The 25840-nt window shown below is 40.8% G+C and overlaps 1 protein-coding gene across 2 annotated transcripts in view; it reads left to right on the top strand.

Annotated features, from left to right (window-relative positions):
• The window catches only part of TOX (thymocyte selection associated high mobility group box), a 276933-nt gene that overhangs the window by 192807 nt on the left and 58286 nt on the right, over positions 1-25840 (top strand). Inside the window, exon 4 of one of the 2 annotated variants that reach the window (XM_050938885.1) lies at positions 23161-23439. The exons of the other annotated variant lie outside the window; for it this stretch is intronic. Within the exon in view, the coding sequence (XP_050794842.1) occupies positions 23161-23439 (279 nt within the window). The remainder of the gene's footprint in view (positions 1-23160; positions 23440-25840) is intronic. 2 annotated transcript variants of the gene reach the window in all.

Genomic DNA, 25840 nt, shown 5'->3' with positions numbered 1-25840 from the left:
AAACAAGCTTTGGAATTAAAGGAGGATAGGAATAGTCACACCTTCCAGGTAAAAGGAGTCCTAGGTTAGGGACCAGCAGGAAAAGCCAGCAGAGAAAAGCATGAGACTTCATTTTCAGAATGTCTGAACATCCAAGACTCCAATATAAATCATGGGTTTTTCCTTCTCCCTCTAACACAGTGTTTCCATTCCTGAAATATACTGAGTATTGTATTTGAAAGGCAACTTTACTTGTAAATAACCCTTTTAAAAATCTGTATGGAGGTTTAAATTGGAGACAAGTTTATCTTGATATCAGATGGCATACAAAATTCACATGGTTTTTGATCATGACTCTTCCACTGCTCCAGAGCCATGGTTCATTAAAACCTACATCAGCTCAAATCCATCATGCATATGAAGAGGCAAGATAACGTAACCAACTTCAAGGTACTGAAAAGTGAAAAAATGTCCAAGCCCTTGGGAGCAAAAGCATAGCTCAGCTCCTTGATCAATATGTAGTTCAACATGGCTGTACTTAAGCGTGTTGTGTAGAGTGAGATCAAATTTGGCAAATGTTCACATGTTTGTTATCCAGAGCTACTATTTCAAGACTGTTGTGAAAACAACCTGCAGCTGTGCAGCATATGAAATATTTCTGGTAGATCAATCAGGAGCAACATACAGTATTATGATATGGAGAGGGCAACTTAGGCAGCACGTCTGCGACACAATCTAGAATAGCTCATGCAGCTTTTTCAGGTGAAGATGCTGCTGTTTTCAGGAGTTGCACAGCACATTACGTGCTGGTCTGTGTAAATTAAACAACTCTGCCTTGCTTATTGTAGAAATCAAGAGACTGATTTTGATGTCATTTGAATTGATTTTCATTGGTGTTACTCCTAGTGTCAGTTTTATCAGAATTGTACCACATAAGACTAAATATGCCCCATTAAGAGCCACAGAGATTTATAATATATGGTACCTATTGCACATACTGGGTTCACCATTAAAGTAAATTTGCCAAAAGTGCCACTCCCTTCACTTAAAATCGGACACATTTGAGGTATCTCATATATTTCCATATGATCTGTTGGTAAATATGCACTTTTTATTGATAGCTATTGTAATTTGATTGCACTGACTCTTGAAAATTAGCTATGTCACTCTTTTTTGTTTCTCATAGAAAATGGCGTACAGGGGCTTTTTTGTAACAAGCTTTGATGTATAAGGACTAAGGTTGCCAAGTGTCCGGTTTTCGACCGGGATGCCCGGTCGAAAAGGGACCCTGGCGCTTCCGGTCAGCACCGCCGACTGGGCCATTAAAAGTCTGGTCGGCGGTTCTGCAGGGCTAAGGCAGGCTAGTCCATATGTGTCCTGGCACCACACTGCGTCCTGGAAGCCACCAGCAGGCTCCAGCTCCTAGGCAGGTGTAAGGGGACGCTAGAGTGCTCCACGTACTGTCCCCGCCCCAAGCACTGGCCCTGCACTCCTGAAAAGTATGGGCCTGATCCAAATCCCACTAAAGCCAATAGAAATATTCTTACTGCTTTTGTTGGTTTTTGCATGAGTCTATATGCTAAGAGATATCATGGGTAACTCTAGAAAGCTATTGTTAAGGCAGATGCACGTGAATTCATCTTCATACATATTCTGATTGGTTTTGAATGTTTTTTTTCTGTTGGACATTTTAAAATAAAAAAGTTGGTATGTGGGTTTGTCAAAGAAACAGTAACATGAAGCCTATTACTAAAACCATTGCCAGTAAAAGCAGCATTTTCTTCCACATCAGTAAGAATGCTTTTAGTCACAGACTCATTGGTTGATACCAGTCACGTTAGATCGATCAGATAACACTCGAAAGATTGTCAGAATTGGTAGTTATTTAGTAAGTGTATAAATTGTAAATAACTCTCCAGTAGAGAGTTGCTTCTGATTAATAAAATTTTGGATCTAGGCAAAAAAGGTTTGGTGATTCTGTGTGTTTTAGTATCCTACAATGCTTTGTATTTACTTTAGATTACCAACAGACAACTGTTAATTTTCTGTGAATCAGAAAAAATGTGAATATCACCTTGAAAACTTTTTTTCAGTTCCCCTTCTGACACCTGATTATTTCTCCTAGTGAAAATTCATCCCATGCCCACACCCATAGAATCATAAAGTATCAGGGTTGGAAGGGACCTCGGGAGGTCATCTAGTCCAATCCCCTGCTCAAAGCAGGACCAGTCCCCAACTAAATCATCCCAGCTAGGGCTTTGTCAAGCCTGACCTTAAAAATCTCTAAGGAAGGAGATTCCACCACCTCCCTAGGTAACCCATTCCGGTGCTTCACCTCCCTCCTAGTGAAAAAGTTTTTCCTAATATCCAACCTAAACCTCCCCCACTGCAACTTGAGACCATTACTCCTTGTTCTGTCATCCAGTACCACTGAGAACAGTCTAGATCCATCCTCCTTGGAACCCCCTTTCAGGTAGTTGAAAGCAGCTATCAAATCCTCCCTCATTCTTCTCTTCTGCAGACTAAACAATCCCAGTTCCCTCAGCCTCTCCTCATAAGTCATGTGCTCCAGCCCCCTAATCATTTTTGTTGCCCTCCGCTGGGCACATTTAGACTTTGAAGCAATGGAACTCATTTGGTTCTGCTGTTTGGGGGAAGGGGCAGGATTCTAGGAAATAATTCAAGGATCTTCAGAGGTCCAGTGCACAGGGTACAGTTCCCAGTGCAAAGAACGCTTGAGGGGAAAGCAAGGTCAGGGAATCTGAATCTGCAATTACATGAACTAACCTACCAACATCCACAACCTCCAGGGAGGCAAGGATGCTGTGGGAAAGGAGGTTGCTACAACCTGGAGGTTAGTTGTGGCAGTGGAGCAACTCTGCTGCTATTCTGAGGCCTTAGGAAAGGATTCCTTCTTCCCAGCACTCACTGATCTTCCTAATATACATCTCATGCACTGGGATGAAGATTTGGGATCGATTTTAATCTTCATTAGAGCAATGTGGTAACTCCCTACTAGCCATAAGTGCAAATGTGGACAAAGTTATTTGGTTATGTAAAACCTTGCTGATGTTATCTTTTCTAAAGTTGAGAACAGTGCAAGTTTGGGTGTATTGAGGGTCACCCAGGTTAGGTATGCGGAGTAGGAAGGAAGTTATGCATCACTGTACCACCAGGTCTTTGGATTTTTCAAATATTGCTTTTCTCTCTGGTATGCTTCTTACATTGTAGTACAGGCTATTTGTGTGTTAAATATTTTACTAATAGACAGGATTTATACTCTATTATTTTATATTAAATATTATGTAAATCAGTTCTCTCAAAAATGGCTGCACAAATGGCACTATGTAGTTCCACGGTTATTGTGCATCAGTAATTTCCGTACAAATTTTTCTCAGTTTTATAAGAAAAGTTTGCTTACAAGAAAAAAAAATTTTTCATCATTTCTAGGCCTGCTTATTCCACCCAGGAAATTAAATCATGCAATGTTCTTTTCTTCTCACTCATATTCTGCAGGTTAATTTTGCTTCTGGATATACCTTTGCAACCCTGTTACTGTTAAATCATGCTCTTATTTGCATCTGTGCAAGTCTTATCACTTATGCATTGAATTGAGTTGTTCTAGTGTAACTGATGACAGAATTTGGAATTTATAATACAATACAACTGGAATTTAGTTAAGAATTGTATTGATTGTATCTTAGGCAGAATAGAATCTAGCTCACTGTCCCAAAGCTGTGTTGACTCTCCAGAACTAGCATGAGTAAAATATCGTAAATCTTTTTTTTTATCAGTAAAATAGGCAGACGTCAATCTGAATAACCATAGGAAACATTTGTTGAGTAAAGAAGGTTATGTCTGTAAGGTTCTTCGGAGGCTACAGGCCTACCCAGGGTGCTCTGCAAGAACGAGGCCCACACACACTATGAGTTATTGGCTTTAATGAAGGTACAGTGACACACCCGCAACGGGGACTCCTGGCGTTGCTGTCATGGAGGCGAGGAACCCAGCGCACCGAAGCTCGGCCTGGTATGGAGTCCAAGGGCGGGACCAGGACCATGCAGCTATATATACAGAATACAAGCACAACTCATACATAAGCAAGTAGGGGCTTTCCACAGGCTGTGTTCGCCCCTTGGGCAAAGGCCAGGGACTTTCCACAGGTGGCGTCCGCCCTTTGGCCGAGGGCCATACAAACTGGTCCTAACCAGTTAAAAGCAAGTTATAACTGGCGTGCCGTGTCCTACAGTGACCAGCCGCCGCGAAAGTGAAACTACCCTAGCTAGGCCGTAACACAGTCTTCCACGGTTCCCTACAATGTCTGAGTAATCCGTTCAGTAAGTAGGCTTATTAAGGTATCAAGTATCAGAGGGGTAGCCGTGTTAGTCTGAATCTGTAAAAGCAGCAAAGAGTCCTGTGGCACCTTATAGACTAACAGATGTTTTGGAGCATGAGCTTTCATGGGTGAATACCCACTTCGTCGGATCCAACGAAGTGGGTATAGACTGTTAGTCTATAAGGTGCCACAGGACTCTTTGCTCCTCTTATTAAGGTAGTTATTATAATTTATCTGTTGAGTAAGAAGGTGCCATTTTTACATAGTTTTGAGAGTAGAACTGCTGTTTAAACTGTTGCTGGGACATTAATTTCCAAGAATTGCCAGAAAACTATGTAATGGTATCTTCAAAACTATCTATATTTTATTTTTTAAAAGTCTTTCCACAATCAATGCAACCACAATTTTCTATTTTGTGAAGCTACTGTGTTATTCCTCTGGAATGGTGGCTGAAGCATGAAGGAGCATACGAATGTTTAGCATATCTGGCATGTAAATACCATGCAATGCCAGCTACAAAAGTGCCGTGCAAATGCCTGTTCTCACTTTCTGGTGACATTGTAAATAAGAAGCAGGCAGCATTGTCTCCTGTAAATGTAAACAAACTTGTTTGTCTTAGCAATTGACTGAACAAGAAGTAGCACTGAGTGGACTTGTAGGCTCTGAAGTTTTACATTGTTTTGTTTTTGAGTGCAATTATGTAACAAAAAAAATCTACATTTGTAAATTGCACTTTCACGACAAAGAGATTGCACTATGATATTTGTATGAGGTGAATTGAAAAATACTATTTCTTTTGTTTATCATTTTTATAGTGCAAGTATTTGTAATAAAAATAATGTACACTTTGATTTCAGTTACAACACAGAATACAGTATATATGAAAATATAGAAAAACATCCAAAATATTTAATAGAATTCAATTGGTATTCTTTTGTTTTTCAGTATGGTTAAAACTGCGATTAATCATGATTAATTTTTTTAATCACAATTAATTTTTTGAGTTAATCACATGAGTTAACTGCGATTAATCAACAGCCCTACTAAAAATCATTGTTTTTCTTGACTACCAGAGAGGATGAGTTGAATATTGAAAATGGGAGGAGACAGAATAATTGAGGGAACTCAACCCAGCTAGCACATTACTCATGTCCTCCTCTTCCAAAGTATAATTTAAACAAAGGGCAATGGGTAAGTTAAAGTTGACTTTGTTTGCTTTAATTTATTTTCTCTCCGTGTGCTTCTAATATTCTTACTCTATCAGCCACTCACACATTGCTCATCAGCTCTTAATCAGTTATCAAGAATCAGATTTTATATAAATTGAGTCCTGAGATCTGTGTATGATAACTGGAAATGCAGTTGGGAAAATTGCACATGCAAATGGAGTAAATACACACACTGATTGCTAGTTAGAGGCTTAGCTAGCAGTGTACTTCCATAGTTGCCTTAATTGCATTAATAATTGGAGTAATTTTGTGCACAATCATGGAAGCACTTTTACACACACACTCACAGATACTATTTTTTGACAATTTGGCCCAAAATGAAAAAAAGATTTCTTTGATGAGAAAGCTAAGATAGTATCTGGTAGGCTTTGTAGTTGTAAACTTCATAGTTGCAGGTGGAAGACAACCCTATTATGGGACATTAATAAAATTTCAGTAGCAGTGCTGAGCTGGGAAAGTGTACAAGGTTATGCATACATTATTGTATTGTGCACTGGCATTGAGATCTCATGAACACTTCTGAAGCCAGCCTCTTGTGTATAAATATGACGGCATACTGTGGACTAGTCTTTCTGTTGTCAGATCTTTTCCTCTGTCATGTCAGTCCGGGATGATGTGAATTCAGATTTTTTTAATGGTTTATATTCTCCTTCGTTGCATCTGAGTGCTTATCCACTGAGGGGATGTCTCTGCCTTTCAATGCTTACTATGTGATCAGCACTTGGGTCTCCCCTCAGCTTGCAATTGCATTTTATTTTGTTGGATTCAGATGGGACTAACCATTAATTGCATGGAAAATTAAGAACAAGGCCTTAAACTGGCATCAGAAGCTGACGGGGAGCCAGTGAGGGACTGGAGCACAGGCCTGCTGTGCTCACAGTGTCCTGTTGTGGTGGAGGCAAGCAGCCACATTCAGTACATGCTGGAACGTTATGCATTATCTTCCACTCATCTTCAGATACAGTGAATTACAGTAATCCATCCTAGAGGTGACAAATGCTTAGATCACTGTGGCCAGGTCTTTGTCTGAGAGGAAGTTTCCTTGCAAGCTGGAGGTGAGAGAGGACATTTTTGAAACTGATGCCACCTGGTCATCGAAGCTTAGGACTCCAAGGCTTTGCATCACTTTGAATGGAGGTTGTATGCCTTTGATGGAAGTTGGAGACAAGGATCTTGGCCAGCTCTTCAAAGCGTTTTCCTTTTCCAATTCAGTTTGACTCAGCTGCTCTTCAGCCTGTTTCATGTCAGCATTATGACATTTTAGTAGTGGTGGTGCCTGCATGAGTTTAGGATGAGAAATATAGCCAAGTGTCATTGGCATACTGTTGGCAGCTACACCCATAGTGTCTTGCTGTCTCTCCCAATGGTATCACATAAATATTGAAGAGGAAGGGATAGTGTGGATCCCTGAGGGACCACACGTGTGAGAGCCTTTGGACAGGAGGGGGCATCATCCACCACCACTCTCTGCATTCTGCTGGAGAGTAATGACTGGAGACACTGTAGTGCTGTGCTATCTATTCCTGCTATGTTATGTAGGCGTATTAGCAGCACCTTGTGGTCCACTGTGTCAGAGGCTGCAGAGAGGTCCAGCAGTATGATCATGGAGATCTTACCTATGTACATGGCCATGAGGAGTCATCTTTTTAGTGCCACTAGATTCATCGCTGGGCTGTTACTTGGTCTGAACCCTGATTGTGAGGCATCTGGCATGTTGGCTGATGTCACATGTTGTGGAGCTCAGTGTGGTTACCGTTTTCTCAACTATTTTGCCCGGGGTGGGAGGGTGGAGACCAGATTGTAGTTGGAGAGATAGTCAGGGTCGAGTGTTGGCTTCTTGAGGATTGGATAACATACTGCATTTTCATGGAGTTTGGTAGGTGTGCTTCTCTGAAGGAGACATTGCTTTTTATTTTTAGTAGTGAGTATAACTGTTCTTCACTGGCTTTTACCAGTCAGGAGGGACATGAATCAGTTTTGCAGATTGTGGCTCTGACATTTTTCAGGGCTTCTTGAGCTTCAGCATGTGTGATGGGGCCAAGCTCCATCAGAGTGTTGGGGCAAATTATATTTTTCTGCCAGAATTCCCCACTTCCCAGCTTCCTTTATATGCAAGTGAGGGAGGAGTTTCTCTGGTGGCTATTAAACAATTAACTGTCTTAACATGGCTTTATTTTCGGAGGCTTAACCCCACTCCTGTTTTGTATTTGGTCGCAGACAGGTGGGCTGCCTTTTTAAATAAAAGAAAACAGCAAAAGGCCAAATCTCATCCCAACACACACCCAGAGGATGGAGCCTTCAGAAGATTTGTGACATTGTTGGATTGTGCAGCCACTTCCATTTCCATCCTTTCCATTTTTCAAAGGGCCCCATCTCAGACATTGGTGTCATGCCCATGTGGCTGCTGACGTCCAGGTCATCTTCACAGGTGTAATTTGTGAGTCAGTTTAAAATTGCCCTTCAGGTTTACAAATCTCTCACTCCAAAACCCATACTTTTGACATCTTGTCTGCCTGCTCCGCTGCCTATTCATCCTATATCTTGAGTCTTTATCTTCTCACTGTCTCCTTCCTCATAGTTTCCATAACTGGCAGTTCTTCGAGTGCTTGCTCATATCGATTCCAATTAGGTGTGCACGTGCCGCGTGCATGATCATCGGAGAATGTTTACCCTAGCAATACCCGGTGGGTTGGCTGTGGAGCCCCCTGGAGTGGTGCCTTAATGGCGCTGGATATATACTCCAGCTGACCCAGCACCCCTTCAGTTCCTTCTTGCCGGCTTCTCCGACAGAGGGGAAGGAGGGTGAGTTTGGAATGGATATGAGCAACACATCTCGAAGAACAACAGTCACAAAGGTGAGTAACTGTCTTTTGTTCTTCGAGTACTTGCTCATATTGATTCCAATTAGGTGACTACCAAGCCTTACTTAGGCGGTGGGGTAGGAGTGAGATGTCGCTGAATGCAGAACCACTGAACCAAATGCGGCATCGTCTCTAGACTGCTGAACTAGCGTGTAGTGAGCGGCAAAGGTATGTACCAATGACCAAATGGCAGCTCTAGAGATCTCATGTATTGGGACCCGGGCCAGGAAAGCAGCCGATGATGCTCGAGCCCTCGTGGAGTGGGCAGTGAGGCGTGGGGTCAGGACACCGGCGAAGTCATAGCAAGCACAGATACAGGCCGTGATCCATGAGGAGAAGCATTAGGAGGAGACCAGTAAGTCTTTCATTCAGTTGGCCACTGCAATGAAGAGTTGGGTCATTTTCGTGAATGGCTTAGTACGCTCGATATAGAAGGCTAGAGCCCTACAAATGTCAAGGGAGTGCATACGTTGATCCTGCCGTGTAGCATGCGGCTTCGGATAAAAGACCTGGAGGAAATGTCCTGGTTCACATGAAAAGCTGATACCACCTTGGGGAGAAAGGCAGGGTGCGGGCGAAGCTGCACCTTGTCTTTGTGGAAAACTGTATACAGCGGCTCGGACGTGAGGGCTCTGATCTCAGACACACGTCTTGCTGAAGTGATGGCTACAAGAAAGGCTGTCTTCCAAGATCGGTAAAGAAGTGAGCAGGTGGCCATCAGCTCCAACGGTGTGTGTCTGGAAAGGACCAGGTTAAGGTCCCACACTGGAACCGGTTGTCATACTTGAGGACAGCAGTAATCTAAACCCTTCAGAAATCTAATGACCATCAGATTGGAGAAGACAGAGGAAGCATGTTCTCCTGGATGGAAAGCCGAGATGGCTGCCAGGTGCACCCTGACAGATGATACCGCCAGGCCCTGCTGCTTTAGGGATAGGAGATAGTCTAGTATAAGCGGTATCGATGCCTGCATAGGGGGGCTTGGTGCACTGCTCGCACTAACAGGAGAATCGCTTCCATTTGGCTAGGTACATGGCTCGAGTGGAGGGCTTCCTGTTGCCTAACAGAACCTGCTGCACTGATTGTGAGCAGAGTAATTCCGACCAAGTTAGTCATGTAGCATCCATGCTGTAAGGTGGAGCGATTGCAGGTTGGGATGACAAAGGCACCTGTGGTCTTTTGAGATCAGGTTCGGCCACAGCAGGACTGTGATCAGAGGCCCTACCGACAACTGCAGGAGTGTGGTATACCAGTGATGCCTGGGCCATGCTGGGGCAACCAGAATCATACGTGCCCTGTCCCTGCGTAACTTGAGCAGGACCCTGTGGACTAGTGGGAATGGAGGGAAAGCATAGAACAGATGGTATTTCCACGGAAGTAGGAAAGCGTCTGTTAGGGAACCTGGAGAACGTCCTTGGAAAGAACAGTTGACCTGGGGAAACCCCCACCTCAGGAAGATGGAGTGGATGATATCTAGACGAATCGACCACTCGTGAGGCTGGAGGGACCTGCTGAGGCGGTGTTCTGGACCTCCGGGAGAAAGGACGCTATCAGATGTATTAAGTGGACTATGTAGAAATTCCACAGGTGAACGGCCTCCTGGTATAGGAGGGACGACCAGGCTCCCCGTTGCTTGTTGATGTAGAACATGGCCGTGGTGTTGCCTGTGAGTACTGCCACATGAAATGCCTGACACGCTGGGCATACTGCCATCAGTTCTCGTACACTGATGTGCAGAATTAATTCGGATGTGGTCCAAAGGCCCTGCATTTGGAGTTCACCGAGGTGGGTGCCCCATCCCAGAGATGATGCGTCTGTGACTACAAGGAAGATTGCGTGGCGTGAAATGGTACCCTTTCACACACCGACGTGGGGTCCAACCACCAACGGAGGGAGGTCAAAACCGATTCCGGGACAGTGACCACCATGCTCAGGCTGTCTCGATCTGGTCGATATACTGTTGATAACCAGGTGAAGCCGAAGTCTGGCATGCCTGGTTACGTAAGTGCACGAAGCCATGTGCCCCAGAATGCTGAGGCACATCTTTACCGTGGAGGTCGGGAAGTTTTGAAGGCTGTGGATCATGTTCACCATTGAGTGAAAGCGTCCATCCGGCAGGAGGACTTGGGTGAGTCTGGAGTCTAAGACTGCCCCAATAAACTCTATTCTCTGGGTTAGTTCCAGAGTCAACTTTTCATTGTTGAGCAGGAGGCCCAGCTGGTGGAACGTGCTTAGGGCGAGTCGAACGTGGGATTGTACTTGGTCCCTGGTGTGGCCCCGAATGAGCCAGTCATCGAGATATAGAAACACTTGGATCCGTTGTCGACGAAGATAGGCTGCCACAACAGCCATACATTTGGTGAACACTCTGGGAGCCGTGGACAGGCCGAAGGGAAGGACAGCAAATTGGTAGTGTTCATGATTGACCACAAAGCGAAGGAAGCGTCTGTGCACTGGGTAAATCACTATGTGGAAGTACATGTCCTTCATGCCGAGGGTGGCGTACAAGTCTCCAGGATCCAGGGAAGGAATAATAGTCCCCAGTGAAACCATGCAGAATTGCAACTTTACCATGAATTTGTTGAGTCCACGCATATCGAGGATGGGTCGAAGCCCACCCTTTGCCTTGGGGATTAGGAAGTAGCGGGAGTAAAAGCCCCTGCCCCTTAGCTCCCTTGGAACTTCCTCAATCGCTCCCATGGACAGGAGTGTTTTGACCTCCTGTATAAGGAGTTGCTCGTGAGAGGGGTCCCTGAAGAGGGAAGGAGAGGGAGGATGGGAGGGAGGGGAGAAAGAAAACTGGAGAGACTATCCCCTTTCCACCGTGCAAAGAACCCATTGGTCTGAAGTTATACGGGACCACACCTGGTGGAAATGGGAGAGACGATCTCGAAATGGTGAGGAAGGATCCTGGATGGTGGCTGGTACACCGTCCTTGTACGCACCTTCAAATGTTTTGCCTGGGCCCCATCGATGGTTTGAGGGGGGCCTTGGTTCTGACTGGGTTCGTGGCCGGTGGATCTCTTTCTACCACCTCGTCCATCCTCCTTCCCCTCTGTTGGAGTAGCCGCAAGAAGGAACTGAAGGGGTGCTGGGTCGGCTGGAGTATATATCCAGCGCCATTAAGGCGCCACTCCAGGGGGCTCCACAGCCAACCCACCGGGTATTGCTAGGATAAAAATTCTCCGACGATCGTACACGCAATGCATGCACACCTAATTGGAATGGATATGAGCAACAAATCTCAAAGAAGAACAGTTACAAAGGTGAGTAACCATCTTTTATTTGTTTGTCCTGAAGCTCTTAAGTATCTGTAAGTTCCTTCCTTCCTTCGTTCCTCCGGGACAGCAATCACTTTCTCTCCTTAAATATCACCTTACCCATCTTACTGTGCTCTTCAGGTTGCGTACATAAAGGGTGAAATCGGGGTCCCACTGAAGCCAGTGGAAATTTTACCACTGACTTCACTTCAGCTAGGATTTTACCCAAGGTGTTTTGCATGTATAAAGGCTATACGAAATACATTCTATTATAGAAAATTCTCACCACAGATGCATTCATTTGCTGTTCTGGCATACAGGAATAAAGTGAAATCAGTATATAGAGAATCATAAAAAAACTCACTTCCCCAACCAGTGGTTGCTGTTGGGCAATAACGAAAGTAGAGGTCTGAAAGGAGAATGAAAAAGGAAGTATCCTCAATCAAACAAAACTTACCATCTAAATTCTGAATGTGGATGTGACAACAAAGAAAGTGCTTCAGAATTAGAAGAAACAGGAAAAATGAATTATGAATTCAAAAATACTTAAGTTGTGACTGCCCTCAGCTACTGCACGTGCTCTGAGGTAGGTTTACCCCTTTTTAGAAAGCTTTGTCTCTGTTTTCATTTCTGAATATGTTTTTTGTTATAAGACCTGTTATTACTAGAAGGATTTAGTTCACGTTTATTGCAAACCTAGCAAAATGAACATTTAAAAAAAAACAGAAAACCCTGTAGTGCGGGATTTCTGTCACATTCCTATGTAATGAGCAGTGAACTTATATATATTTATTAACATTAATCTTTTGAGACTGGGGGGTGTCCATCCTTTTCTCTGAAATAGAAAATAAAATGATTGAGATTTTTCCCTGTTTTGAAAAATGCAATACTGAAGTTGGGAGGCTGCAGTCAGATATTTATGCTAGAGATATTAAATAGGTTTTAAAGACAAAACCGTAAATCATACAATACAGGAGAATGATGGACTTATTAGCAGATCATTAAATGACTTTTTTTTCCTGAGAGCCAAGCATATTTTTCATAACTTACAAGAAGTGCCTTGCCTTGCAGTAACACATACGTTTAACATTAAAAAAACCACAATATTTGAATATGGCAGAGTTTCTAGTTATTAGGTTTACATTGCTTGGAAAATTGTGACAATATGGTTATTAATATCAGTAAATGTATGACCAGATAACAAGATCATATTTATGAAAAATAGTCTCTTGTCAGTTAACCATTTTACAGACATGGCATTTCCCCCTTCTTTAATAATATCACACATGCTGATGTGTACAGGGCCGCAGCTTAGGAACAGAGAGAAATTGTAAAAGGTCTCTTGACCCAAAATCAATTAAACCATTGAGGTCATTCTTACTGGTCAAAATTACTTGACTGTTGTTTCATAGTTTCATAATTAATGGAAAAATAGAGAGGATTGTGAAAACGTGATCATTTTCTAGTATTGTGTTACTTAAAAGGGTTTGTTTTATTTTTGTAGTATCACTATTATCAGCTATAATGGGCTTACTCTTCCAACCTTTAACTTCATAGAGGCTTCACACATTGAAGAATCAAGCTGACATTTTTTTAAATTCACATATCCAAAAATATGGCTTACAAACCTGAAAATAAGATTGCTTTTGATCAGTAGTAAATACAATACATGACTAATGCAGAGTAAAATCACAGTCACTGTTTGGCTTAATGCAAAATAAAATGCAACATGAAATTATGGAAAGTGGTTGGGTATTTTGTTTTTGTTTTTTTGCATTTCAGTGGATTCATTGGTTTTTAATATTTAAAAATAGTGTTCAAAATAATACCTTTTTGTAGTCCTTTGTTTTCAGTGAAATGCACAAATAAAGCTCAGCTCTTTATTCAGTAACTGCAATGTGTATGGATTCCCTCCCCATTGCCAATAAAAAATAATCTTTTAACAGAATTCTTCCTTTCAGTGTTTAATATAGGATCAACAACTAATACAATGCCACTGCTTCCATTTGAGGGTGATGGTTTCTAAAAGAAATGATTTGCTAAAATAAAGATCATTTTTAAACATGCAGAGAGATCCAGATCCTGTTCCCTTGCCACCCCCCATTCTCAACATATGGAAAGCCCTTCATGCAGCAGAACCAGCGAGATTCCACATTACAGTGCTATGGAAGGAAGGATAGCAACACCCCATATAGAGGATGCAGAGGAGTCCAGCTATGTGGGGAATCCTGCACACTCACTGTGTCTAAGGTCAGAGTGGGTAGCAATGTGGATCTTACAGTTCCTTTCACATGGTTAGGGAGCACTAGAGCCACAGAGCTTACGTCAGCCCTTCTGCTGTATTAGCAGTTACAGAGTGGCCCCTTGACCAGAGGGTCTTATGCCCTGGAGATCCCTACTACCTAGTGAAGTTGCTAAGGCCGGGCACAGGATTTAGTAATAAAACATTAAACTCCAAGAGCAGCAAATTCTTCCTTTGGAAGGACAAATGGAACTCTTCTTGAAGTAAAGAGGAGCTACAGGAACATACTGAGAGCAGAATTTAGCCTTAAGGGATATACTCTAGCATTCCACACAAATTCATCTTTCTTTTAAGAACATGTTTCTATCTGATATACCATAAATTAATAATTTCCCAATGCTGTGCCCAGTCCTGCAGTCTTCAGAAAGACTGGCCGTTCCTAGTGCTTGAACTTAATGACAACTGTATGTGTGGGAAGGGATGAGAAAGCAAAATTCAGCATCTGTCCTTGGAATTTGTTGCTGCATGTTGGGATGCTTCAGATAGTACAGCATTAGGAATGTGCAGGTTAGGAAGGAGATGAGGGACAAAAGAGGAAGATCTGGGTAGATGTGTATAATATGAATTCACAAAGTCTGATATGCAGTTATACTTCATCAATTTTATGTTTTGTCCATCTGTATTTTTTCTCAGGTACTTATCATTAATGTGTAAGTCTGGTAGCTTCAGTTCAGTCAACCATCTTGTGTAAATACACACTGAAGGGTCCAGTATAGGAACCTGTATGGCATAGAATTCCCAGGGGTTACTATGCCATTCGTCAAAGACTTTCTGCTATACAAGTCATTAGCAAATGCACGTATACATTCCTCCATCTCTATAATCATAGTATGAGGCATACAAACACTTGCATCCCAAACCAATCACATGCACAAAAAAGTTTGGTTTTACAATCATTTGTAATGATTATAGTCAAGTACAATCACATATTGGCCTGTTCTCCCATAATTTTAAAAGATTCTTAAAAATTCACTTTAATTTTAAAACCAAAAATTTCATCTCAGTCAAATGCTAATATTTTCAAATTATTCAAAATGAAACAGTGCTTTTAAAATGCTGTACAACTCCATCCCTGTGTTAGAATGTTCAGTGTGCAATTTTCCCATATCTCACTGCAGACATATTCATTGCCATGCTTTAAAAAATACCTATGGTTAAATTCAGGTGCCAGGTGCATTTGTAACCTATACACCTCCTGAGTGTGGTGTTCTGTCACCTTTAGAGACCACTTAGAGATTAATGAGTCTGCTACAGCCTTAGCTAAGAGCCATGTGGCTTTTAGCTCATGCAGCAGAGGCTCATGCATTTAGCTCCAGAGGTCCCGGGTTTGATCATGTCCGCCGACAACCAGGCTCTGTCAGACAGGGCCGGCTCTAGGCACCAGCATCCCAAGCATGTGCTTGGGGTGGCACTTTTAAAGAGGTGGCACTCTGGCCCTTTTTTTTTTTTTGCTTCAGCAGGAGCACTTCAACTTTCTTTTTCTTTTTTTGCTTGGGGCAGCAAAAAAACCTGGAGCCGATCCTGTTGTCAATGTTACACATTGAAAGCCACACTCAATGGAAACCACACTCATAGCTGAAGGAAGAATCTGTCCCTTCTAGTCAATTCCTTACAATAATATTCAATTACAAGAAGCTATTTGTGGCCCCACTTCTGCAAAGTGCTGAGCATCCTTCACTCTCATGGATCCAGATCATCCCCACAGTGCAAAGCTACTAGAAAACCTGGCTGAGCCAGCTACCGGGGATTCCATTAGTGTGGGAAGGAATCCCCATGTGGCTTAAAGTTAATATAGTGACTCTAAACTAACCTCCTTTACCTCCTGACACACGGAGAAAGGAAAAGTGGGCAAAGTACTTTTGTATTCTGGTTACAATTGGCTGCGAGGGGAGAGGATGAGAGAACAAACAACATGTGACAGATGTTTCTTAATGCATTATGGGAAGATACTCAGATACTATGATCATGAATAGAATAAAATGGCCCATTGGGGCCATGTGTATCTAGAAGCCTCATGTTGGGACTGGACAGTTTGCTGTCAGTCCCAGGATCAGGGGATTGCAGAGATGCCAGTAGTCACCATTGCTTCCCTTATCCTGCTCTGGTCCTGTACCAAATACAGCTAGACTTGGCCCATTGTCTTCAATATGAGATGAAGACTCTCAGGACCTCACCGGATATTACCCTACAACAGAATTTTGATGAATGAAATTACTACTATTCCTCACCAACACTTCTCAGTCTATTTTTAATTCTTACACATAATAGCTTCAGGTCCCCTGGATCCTTTATGGAGAACCAATATTGCTTTGCATAGCCTCTTGTCAGTCTCTTTTTGACTGCATTTGTTTTACAGAATAACTATCGATTCAGGTGTGTTTGACTGAATCTGTTTGAATATACTGCTGATTCAAGATTCCTGTAGAGTTGTCTAAATAAATGTGAAAGGCATGTTTGTCTTTCTCATGTGAATAATTCCTAAAATATAAAACTGGGCTATTTGTTAAATGTAATGGAGAGTTAATATTGTTATCAGAAAATATGTACATAAATATTTGACTTACACTTCTTGGATCCTGCTGGTCTGATGTCAACCTACACCTGCTGTTGACCCTGTAAGCATTAGACACTTTAAAAAAAGATAACACAAATTATTCACCATTAATACTTTAAAATTAGTCACTATTAAAACCCTAATCATTTGCTGAGAGGATCCAAATTAGTGAACTTTGCAAGATCAAACAAAACTGAAGATATTTGTCCAAATTAAAGTGGAAGCATGCATCCAGAATATACTAAATGAACGTGTGTGCTCCTGTAATAATAATTTTATTATCTTCAACTTGCAGGCTAGAGTTTTAATTATGACTGTTTTATATCAGTGGAAACCATGTATGTGGGATTAAAAACCTATTTCTTTAACTAGTCTAGTTAAAGACTATGGTTTGATACATTCTATGCTACAACTTTTATAAAAACCAGAGAACACTTCTAATAACACTTTTCTAATTTCATGGTTCAGTGCACAGTCAGTAAAGATTTAAATAATTCAGAAAGAAAGCCTATTCTGTTTCTTTATTAGAAGTTTAAGTCAGGCAAATTCTTTGACATTTAATAGGTTTTTAACCCTTTTAATAACTTCTCATGATGAAATTTATTGGAGGTTGTTTTAAAATAAAGGGTTATTGTATTAAACTGAATAGAAGTCAGTAGGTGTTTTGTTTTTTTGTAATGATTGGTTTTGAGTCCTTGGCCCTGTGTGACTCAAAGGATATTAAAGAATAAAGTAGAAAGGAATGTTAATAGTCACAAAATTGTGTACCAAGAAATATAGAAACTGTATATTGTCATTATATTATTGTGCTATAAAATTTTTCAATCAAAATTTGAGTATTTAATTGTTTTAAAGGAGCTTACGGTCACTTACCAAGTCAGTGCTACATAAGGCAACCTAATATGGCTTTATTTTTTTTTAACAGAATGATTTTAGAAGGTTTTAAATAGCAAACTTAATAGCAGTTTCTTTTTCTTATGCTTCCCTTGTCTAGGATTCATTTTACTTTCAAAGTTTCTGTTTTTAATTTTTAAAAGATTATTGAATGATTTCCCTAATAAAATACAAATTTTGAATGATACTTTCATTGTAGCCCAGGATACATAAAATGCACTGCAGTATGACACTGAGGTATTCTCAAAATGCCCAACTCTTTTTCCTTAAAACTTTTAGCAGTCAGTTGGTTTATATATATATATATGATATCATAACACTTCTGGTGTTAAACTGTGCTTTGCCTCCAGCATTTATAATGGAGTTAAATATATAAAAAAGTGTTTTTAATGTATAAGGGGGGTTGCACACAGAGACTTGCTATGTGAAAGGGGTCACCAGTACAAAAGTTGGAGAACCACTGTTTTAACATGTTTGGAGCTCTTTTAAATTTGTATTTCTGGATTTCTGGGGTGTATAATTGTAGTATTTTGGATAATTACAGAACACATGGGATGTTTTTACCCTACATTATTGATATGTTCTCTGAAGTTCATCTCCATCTCGTTGTTGCTAGTTCTCTCAATTTTATCATGAGTCTTGTGAGATTTTCTGTTTTTCTTAAGCCTCAGCTTCTGGACTGGTATATAATTATGTGAGAATCTCAATTTTCATGGCCTGAAAAATCTGTGGGTGCCAGGCCGTGACAATTAACATGTCTTTGTGTCATGCATGGGTAGCCAGGCTTAAATCAGAAAACCAATGTTATATCTCAGATCCAGGAATGGTTTGATTGATCCTGTCCCAGTCATTGCATCAGATAAAGAATATCAGGATAATACACCGAGATGGTCTCCCAGTTAGACATTTCCATGTTGGGGTCATATTGGGTGTGTTCACATTTATTTTAAAGTCATCGGAGGAAGGATGATGTGTTCTTTAAGGCACCTGAGTTTTATTTTCTCCCGTTGCTTTGGGCCAGTAATTAGAAGTATATATTCAAGCTGCATGAAACTGAACTTCTCAGTTTTTGTCCCTACTTTGCACCTATGATATGAATTTTAGGTGCAAACCTCAGTAGTTGCATCTCTGACTACTTATTTGAACTTGCAGTCAGGTACTTACAGGTGCAGTTACTCACATTTGTGCGTATAATGGAAATGCAAGCACAAAAATATAGAAGATGTGTCCCAGTTTCCTCATCTGTAAAAGCATGATGAGATCCTTGGGTGGAAAGTGATATAGAAATGCCAAGTACCGTCATTATTAGATCATCAAAGAGTTCAGTGAGGGTGTCAAATAAGGACTATCCTTATTTTCTGTAACATCCAAATTTCTAATATTCTGATATCTGAAACTTTGTTCTCCAAATTGGAATTTAGCCATCAGACTGCCTTGCCTCATTATTTCCTTTGGGTTTGTTTTCATTCCAATACTGTACAAAAACACATTTCAAAACCTTGAAAGTTGCTGCAGAGTAGAATTGTGGCCCTTTGGTCAGCTCTGAATATAAATATTTGCTGCTGCTGCTTGGTTGCATTTAACTGCGTACTTGTAAGGAATTTCAGGTGGGCCTCAGTATGCTGAATTGCTTAGAAAGCTTAAGCTTTCCCATCAGTGGTCTAGAAGAGTGACATTCTCTACTGTTCACATCTGTTGTGAATTGCTTTCCACAGAGTAGTTCAATGATTATTTTAAAATTAGTTTTAATATGTTAGGTGCCTGCTTTTATCAAAATCCAAGAATACAGAATGCATTTATGGACAGGCTGCTCCCATCTCCATGGATGGTCCCATTGTATCCACTGTGGACTGCATGAGGATTTGGGAAGCCCATGCAGGAAGTGGCAAGGGTGGGTAGGAGACAGGACAGAGGCAATGCCAAGAGATCCACAGCTACGTAGAGTCTCCTGCCTGTATCCTCACTTTCCTGCAGAGGGGATGCCTTAGGGCCACAGCCTTGGGAGAAGGATTCCTTCTTTCCATGCATCTACCCTCCACCCATTGTACTGTCTCAGGCTGGGCAGTGGTTAAAGGGTTTATTCCTTAGGGCTTGTTCTCACTACCAGCTATATCAGTGCGGCAGCGGCATCAGTTTAGTGGGTCTGGTGAAGACGCAATAAGTCGATGGCAGAGCGTTGTCCTGGTGACTTCAGTACTCCTACTCCTTGAGAGGCAGAAGCTATCTCAACAGGAAAGTGTCGCCCATTGACATAGTGTGATGTAGACACCGCTGTAAGACCATCTAAGCTATGTCGACATAAGTTATATAATTTGTGTAACTTAACTAGTGTAACCTATCTCGTTAGTGTAGACAGGGCCTTAGCGTCTAAATTGGAATATAAATGCAAATTAAGAAGGCACTTTTCATGTTTCTTACTCATATTTCTGCAAAGGTAAGTGAAATACTGTAGCTGTTGTTAATGGAAACCTATATCCATGTGTTTTAAAAATTCACAAAAAAAAGTTGATTGCATATGAAATCCAGAACAGTAGAAGTTGTAAATAGTTCTTGCTATGTGGAGATTGTATAAAGAGGTCTTAATAACCAGAGAGACAAGATGGTGAAGTAATATCTTTGTTTGTGAAAGAGATAAGCTTTTGAGGTACAAAGAATTCTTCTTCAGGTCTGGGAAAGGTAGTCAGTGTAGGGAAAGGTAGTCACAGCAAATACAAGGTGGAACAGATTGTTAAGCATAATGAGTTAATACATGTTGCAAGAGATCATTCAAGATGTAGTGGGCAGTTAACACATCTGCAAATCATAGGACAAAGGAAGGTTAGCAGGTTAGAGATTGTTGTAATAAGCCATAAATCCAGTGTCTTTACAAATCTATAATTTTTAATGTCTAGGAAAGTTATTAATTTAAGCTCCTAGACTCATCTTCTGAAGGTGTTATTGAGGATGAGAACGGATAGGTCAGAAATTGAGTTGATCTGTTTTGTTTGGTTTGGTTTTTTTGGTCTTTCATCATTTTTCTGTGTGAGTTCATTCAAGAGTGTAATGATTGCCTGGTTTCATCCATATAAATGTTGGGGTATTTGATGCTCTGAATGAGGTACACTACATGTTCTGATAGGCAAATGTAAGATCCATGAATCTTGAAGGGTGTTGTGGAGCATGTTGATCCCTGTAGCAGTGGAGATATGTCTGCAGATTTTGCATCTGTTGTTTTGGTAGGGTCTGGTGCCACTTTGAGTTGATTTGTCCTGGTCTTTGGGGAGCTTGCTTCTGATGATGAGTGTGGCAAGATTGGGAGGTTTTAATAACCAATCTGTTTTGATAGCCAATGATATGTTGTCAATTAGCAAATACATTTTAGATAAAAATAAACACCATGATATTATTATTAAATTTGTGTCCAGCTTTCACTGAGGCATATACTTGCACAGTCATTCGAAACATTGACAAAAATACTTGTTTAGATTTTTTAATAGCGCATTTTACAATAGTTAGAGTATTTCTAATGAAAAATTTACTTATTTTGCCTTTTCAACCTCCTTTAATATGTGAAGCCAAAAGGGCCTATTTTTAGCACTGATCTGTAGTTTCCTTAGATTGTCTGAGAGGTACCCAAAAAATAGTGTACAAAGGGGTAGTGTAAGCTCTATTCACAGTTTAACTCCAGCAGTGTTTCTCAGTGGCCCTGGGGATAGCACTCAACAATGTTCAGTGTCAAAAGATGACAGTCAGGGGTAAATGGAAGGGCTTCAGAGATACCTCACTTTCCCTTGTTCTTGCTGCAACTGGCAAACTTCCAAGCCTTGCCTGCTAACACCACATAAAGCAGCAGCTGGTGAGTAACATTAGCAAATAAGGCCTCAGGGCTACCCATGTTCCCGTTCTCCATTCACCAACTGCTATTCAGTGAAACAGCTGGATCAGAAGAGATACAGCCAAGAAGTAGTTACTGTTTTATGTGTACAACTGTTTTGATATAGATTGTCTGCTAGAGGCAGAGATAATGATAGCTTTCAAGGCTAATATGTTTGACTAGGAGGGAAGCTGGTATTTGAAAAAAGGGAGCAGAAAGTCAGTAACAATCTTTAAAAATATAAATGTTTTTTTCAAGATTCAAGTTCTCAGCTGATGCTGTGCACTGGTTTTTTCAATGGGTTAGTTATTGAATGAACTTGAATTATGGGTATTAATAAACCTTTTGTGTTCCAGAGATATTAATTCATAAAGCAGTACCGAGACTGTATTAAGAGAGGTCGCATTGTCAGAATCTTCTTCAGATATATTTTAGGACAACAAATGAATTTAAAATAGCAAACATTCTCAATTCCAGGATATTTATTGGCATGATTCACTCTCCAAAAAAATACACCAAATCAATCCACAAGCCTATAAATAACCTTTCAAAAAATCACTTATTCTGTCCATAATGAAAAAATGGCAACGATCATACTTGGGTTTTTTCCCCAGTTCTAATTGTAATTCCTTGTTGTAAAAGGATCTCCCAGACTGGTATGCTATCAGGAGAGAGAGAGAGAATGTACATACACCCACAAGTGCAAGGGTAGGGGGGAGGGGAGAGAGAGGTGGGTTATAAATCTAAAGTAAAAATCGTTGGGTGACATGCTACAGAAGGCTATCAGTAAAATAACTATGGTTATATTAGTAGATTGGGCTGTTATCACTTTTCCCCTAATGCAATGATACTAGTACATTGGTAATTTTTGTCAAATTACACCAGATATCTATGGCATGCTTTAATGATACCGACTAAGATAACTGTATACATTTCATTTTCCGCTTTGAATTGCCACTTCAACTTTAAATCACCTCCCAAAACATCTAACCGTAGAAACTGAGCTATTCTTTGTAGTTGTCTTATCTCAAGCTATGAGTTTGAGTACATTGGATAAGCATTTTGGAATATCCTTTATAGTATCCATGTACAGTACATTTGACCTCTGGATAAGTAAAGAGCTTCATCCTCCAATGCTTTTCATTCTAATCCTTGCAGAGACTGAATTCATTGCTTGAATTAAAAATGAGTCTTATTAATGCTAAAGAGCAGTGACCCAAATAGCAAAATGGATAAATTTGTCAACCTTGCAGCTTTAGCGCTTCAGGTTCATATATGACTGTTGCAACAAATCAGGTCATTAGTCAATAATCCACCTGTTGATAGAGCCCTAGGTCTGTTTTCTGAATCTTAAAAATTAACATGTCTTGGGCAGTTCTAGGCAAGGTAAAACTGGACTTAGTACTAGATGTTCAACTCCCTAGAATTTGGGGCAAATATGGATCTAGATCCAAACTTGGCAGCTCAAAATCATCTCCATAAGATGGACAAGAACCCTATTGAACTTTGAGTCAAGATTCTGACATCTCTGTTTTGTATTATTATATTTCTTAAACTCACTTTTGACAGTTCCAAAGGACAGTTAACAAAAGACCATATCCTTCAGTCCCTATGCAGGAAAAACTCTCAGTAGAGTCAATGGGAGCTGTGCCTGTCCAAGGGCTGAAAAGAGCCTGCATGATTTAGCCCAAAATAAACAGTGTTATGCAAAAGTTGGCTGTATAGTTATTTTGTGTATTCCTTACACCTCATATGTTTGAATTAAATACTCCGAGTTCTCTTAAATATTAAATAGCCTGTAGATCAGCAGGGATTCCTTTTAAGGCCAAAGGGAACTTGGACATGATGACATAATGATGGAAAATTATTGCTTTCCAATTTTCCTTTTGTAGATGCAAGATTTACGGAACACAGAAGGAGCTCAATATAGTTCCCACCCTCAGATGGCAGCCATGAGACCAAGGGTTCAACCTGCAGAAATTAGGCAGCCAGGAATGATGCAGCATGGTCAGCTGACTACCATTAACCAGTCACAGCTCAGTGCTCAGCTTGGCTTGAATATGGGTGGAAACAATGTTCCCCATAACTCTCCATCTCCACCTGGAAGCAAGTCTGCAACTCCCTCACCATCCAGTTCAGTCCATGAAGATGAAGGGGATGATACCTCTAAGGTATGGTTAGGCACTAGAAATAACAAATGGTGGCTGATTTTAAGACTAGCTAAATGAATCAGTCTCTCTAAATCTTATTTGGCATATGTGTACCTGAGTTATGAAGGCTCTGATTTATAAGTTGCTGTCATCCAAATGAGAAGTGTCAGTGAGGAACATACTGTAGCATGTGGTATTTTTACAACAAACATAAAGGGGCTAACTGATGTGAATAAAGGATTGGCTTTTACCTTAAACCTGTCTTCTAGTCTCCAATCAGCCCTGAAAGCAACACAAGTGAACAACATCACACTTCTGTGAATGAGGAAATTGGAAGGTCTGCATAGTGAACTAAAGAGTAAAGGAGAATATTTCTTACAGGAATTTAATATAAAAATTGAATTTTCTCTCATGTGTACAAAGTGTGTTTGTTCCAGGTCAAGACTCAAGCTATTGCTAAGGAAGCATGGGATTGTGTGTACAGTTTGCTAGTGTTTGGCACTTGGCCGCAGGATGAGTAAATAGAAGAATATAGCAACCAGAACAGAAGAATAGGAGAATATCTTTTAATACTGTACCATTAAAATTCACTTCTTGGAAAGGTTACATAGACGTCATGCTTTTACATTGTATGTAGCACTGGTGCTCCATGATGATACATTTAACACCCATTAGTGTCACTACAAACATAATAAAACATAATAATATAATCATTTGGATAGTATTTTTGTGCAAAAATGTCAAAGTGCTTTGCAAAAGTGGGTAAGTATTATCTCCATTTTGCAGACAGGAAAACTGAGGCACACAAAGATTGTGACTTGCCACAAGATCACACAAGAGCTAGGAGCAGAGTCCGGTTAAGAACTGAGGTCTTTTGACTCCCAGCTCTGTGTTCTAATCTCTAAAGAATGTTAATGGGCCTGTTATGTGGTAGCAGTAATAGTTGTGAGCGTTGCCAGTTCTTATGGGAAAAAACGTTGAGATTCATTGCAAAGATGTAGGAGGAAGGTCAAACAGGCAAAGTCAGTCACTGAGGAATTCAGTCAAGAGTTGTACGTCTGATTTGTTTTCGAGTTATATTTATGTTTTTCATGCCTCAAGCTGTAAAATAATCCTGTAATTGGCAAAATATATTTCACTGTGTTCTGAATTAATTCTGATTGCAATTATTATTTCAGAACTTTCCCTTAGATCTTGAATGTGTTATACTTTTTAATGTTGTGAGGAACCGCTCCCACACTTGTGAAAACTTATATAAACATAAACATGCACAGCCTTCACATTGTAAAATAAGGTATTTGCAGCATCTGTTAATTTTCAAATATTTTTGCATATTGAGCCCGTGAGATCCTGAGACCCTCAGCTTCCCTAGAAGATAGTATCTAGGAGTTCAATTCTGTAATGAAGTCATCCCATCTTTTATTCCAGTCCTTTTTCCAGCTGAATCTTTAAATAAAATAATGGCATATTTGTGATACATTTTTTTCATAACAACATATTATCATAGAATCTCAGGGTTGGAAGGGACCTCAGGAGGTCTTCTAGTCTAATCCCCTGCTCAAAGCAGGACCAATCCCCAACTAAATCATCCCATCCAGGGCTTTGTCAAGCCTGACCTTAAAACCTCTAAGGAAGGAGATTCCACCACCTCCCTAGGTAACCCATTCCAGTGCTTCACCACCCTCCTAGTGAAAAAGTTTTTCCTAATATCCAATCTAAACCTCTCCCACTGCAACTCAAGACCATTACTCCTTGTTCTGTCATCTGGTACCACTGAGAACAGTCTGGATCCATCCTCTTTGGAACCCCTTTCAGGTAGTTGAAATCCCCCCTCATTCTTCTTTTCTGCAGACTAAACAATCCCAGTTCCCTCAGCCTCTCCTCATAAGTCATGTGCTCCAGCCCCCTAATCAATTTTGTTGCCCTCTGCTGGACTCTTTCCAATTTTTCCACATCCTTCTTGTAGTGTGTGGTCCAAAACTGGACACAGTACTCCAGATGAGGCCTCACAATGTCGAATATAGGGAATGATCACGTCCCTCGATCTGCTGGCAATGCCCCTATTTATACCACCCAAAATGCCATTAGCCTTCTTGGCAACAAGGGCACACTGTTGACTCATATCCCGCTTCTCGACCACTGTAACCCCTAGGTCCTTTTCTGCAGAACCGCTGCCTAGCCATTCAGTCCCTAGTCTGTAGCAGTGCATGGGATTCTTTCGTCCTAAGTGCAGGACTCTGCATTTGTCCTTGCTGAACCTCATCAATTTCTTTTGGCCCAGTCCTCTAATTTGTTTGGGTCCCTCTGTATCCTATCACTACCCTCCAACATATATGCCGCTCCTCCCAGTTTAGTGTAATCTGCAAACTTGCTGAGGGTGCAGTCCGCGCCATCCTCCAGATCATTAATGAAGATATCGAAC

The sequence above is a fragment of the Gopherus flavomarginatus genome, chromosome 2, assembly GCF_025201925.1.
Source record: "Gopherus flavomarginatus isolate rGopFla2 chromosome 2, rGopFla2.mat.asm, whole genome shotgun sequence".
In the NCBI taxonomy this organism is placed as follows: domain Eukaryota; kingdom Metazoa; phylum Chordata; order Testudines; family Testudinidae; genus Gopherus; species Gopherus flavomarginatus.
Note: the sequence above shows the minus strand (reverse complement) of the source record. Positions and strands in the feature narration are given on the sequence as shown.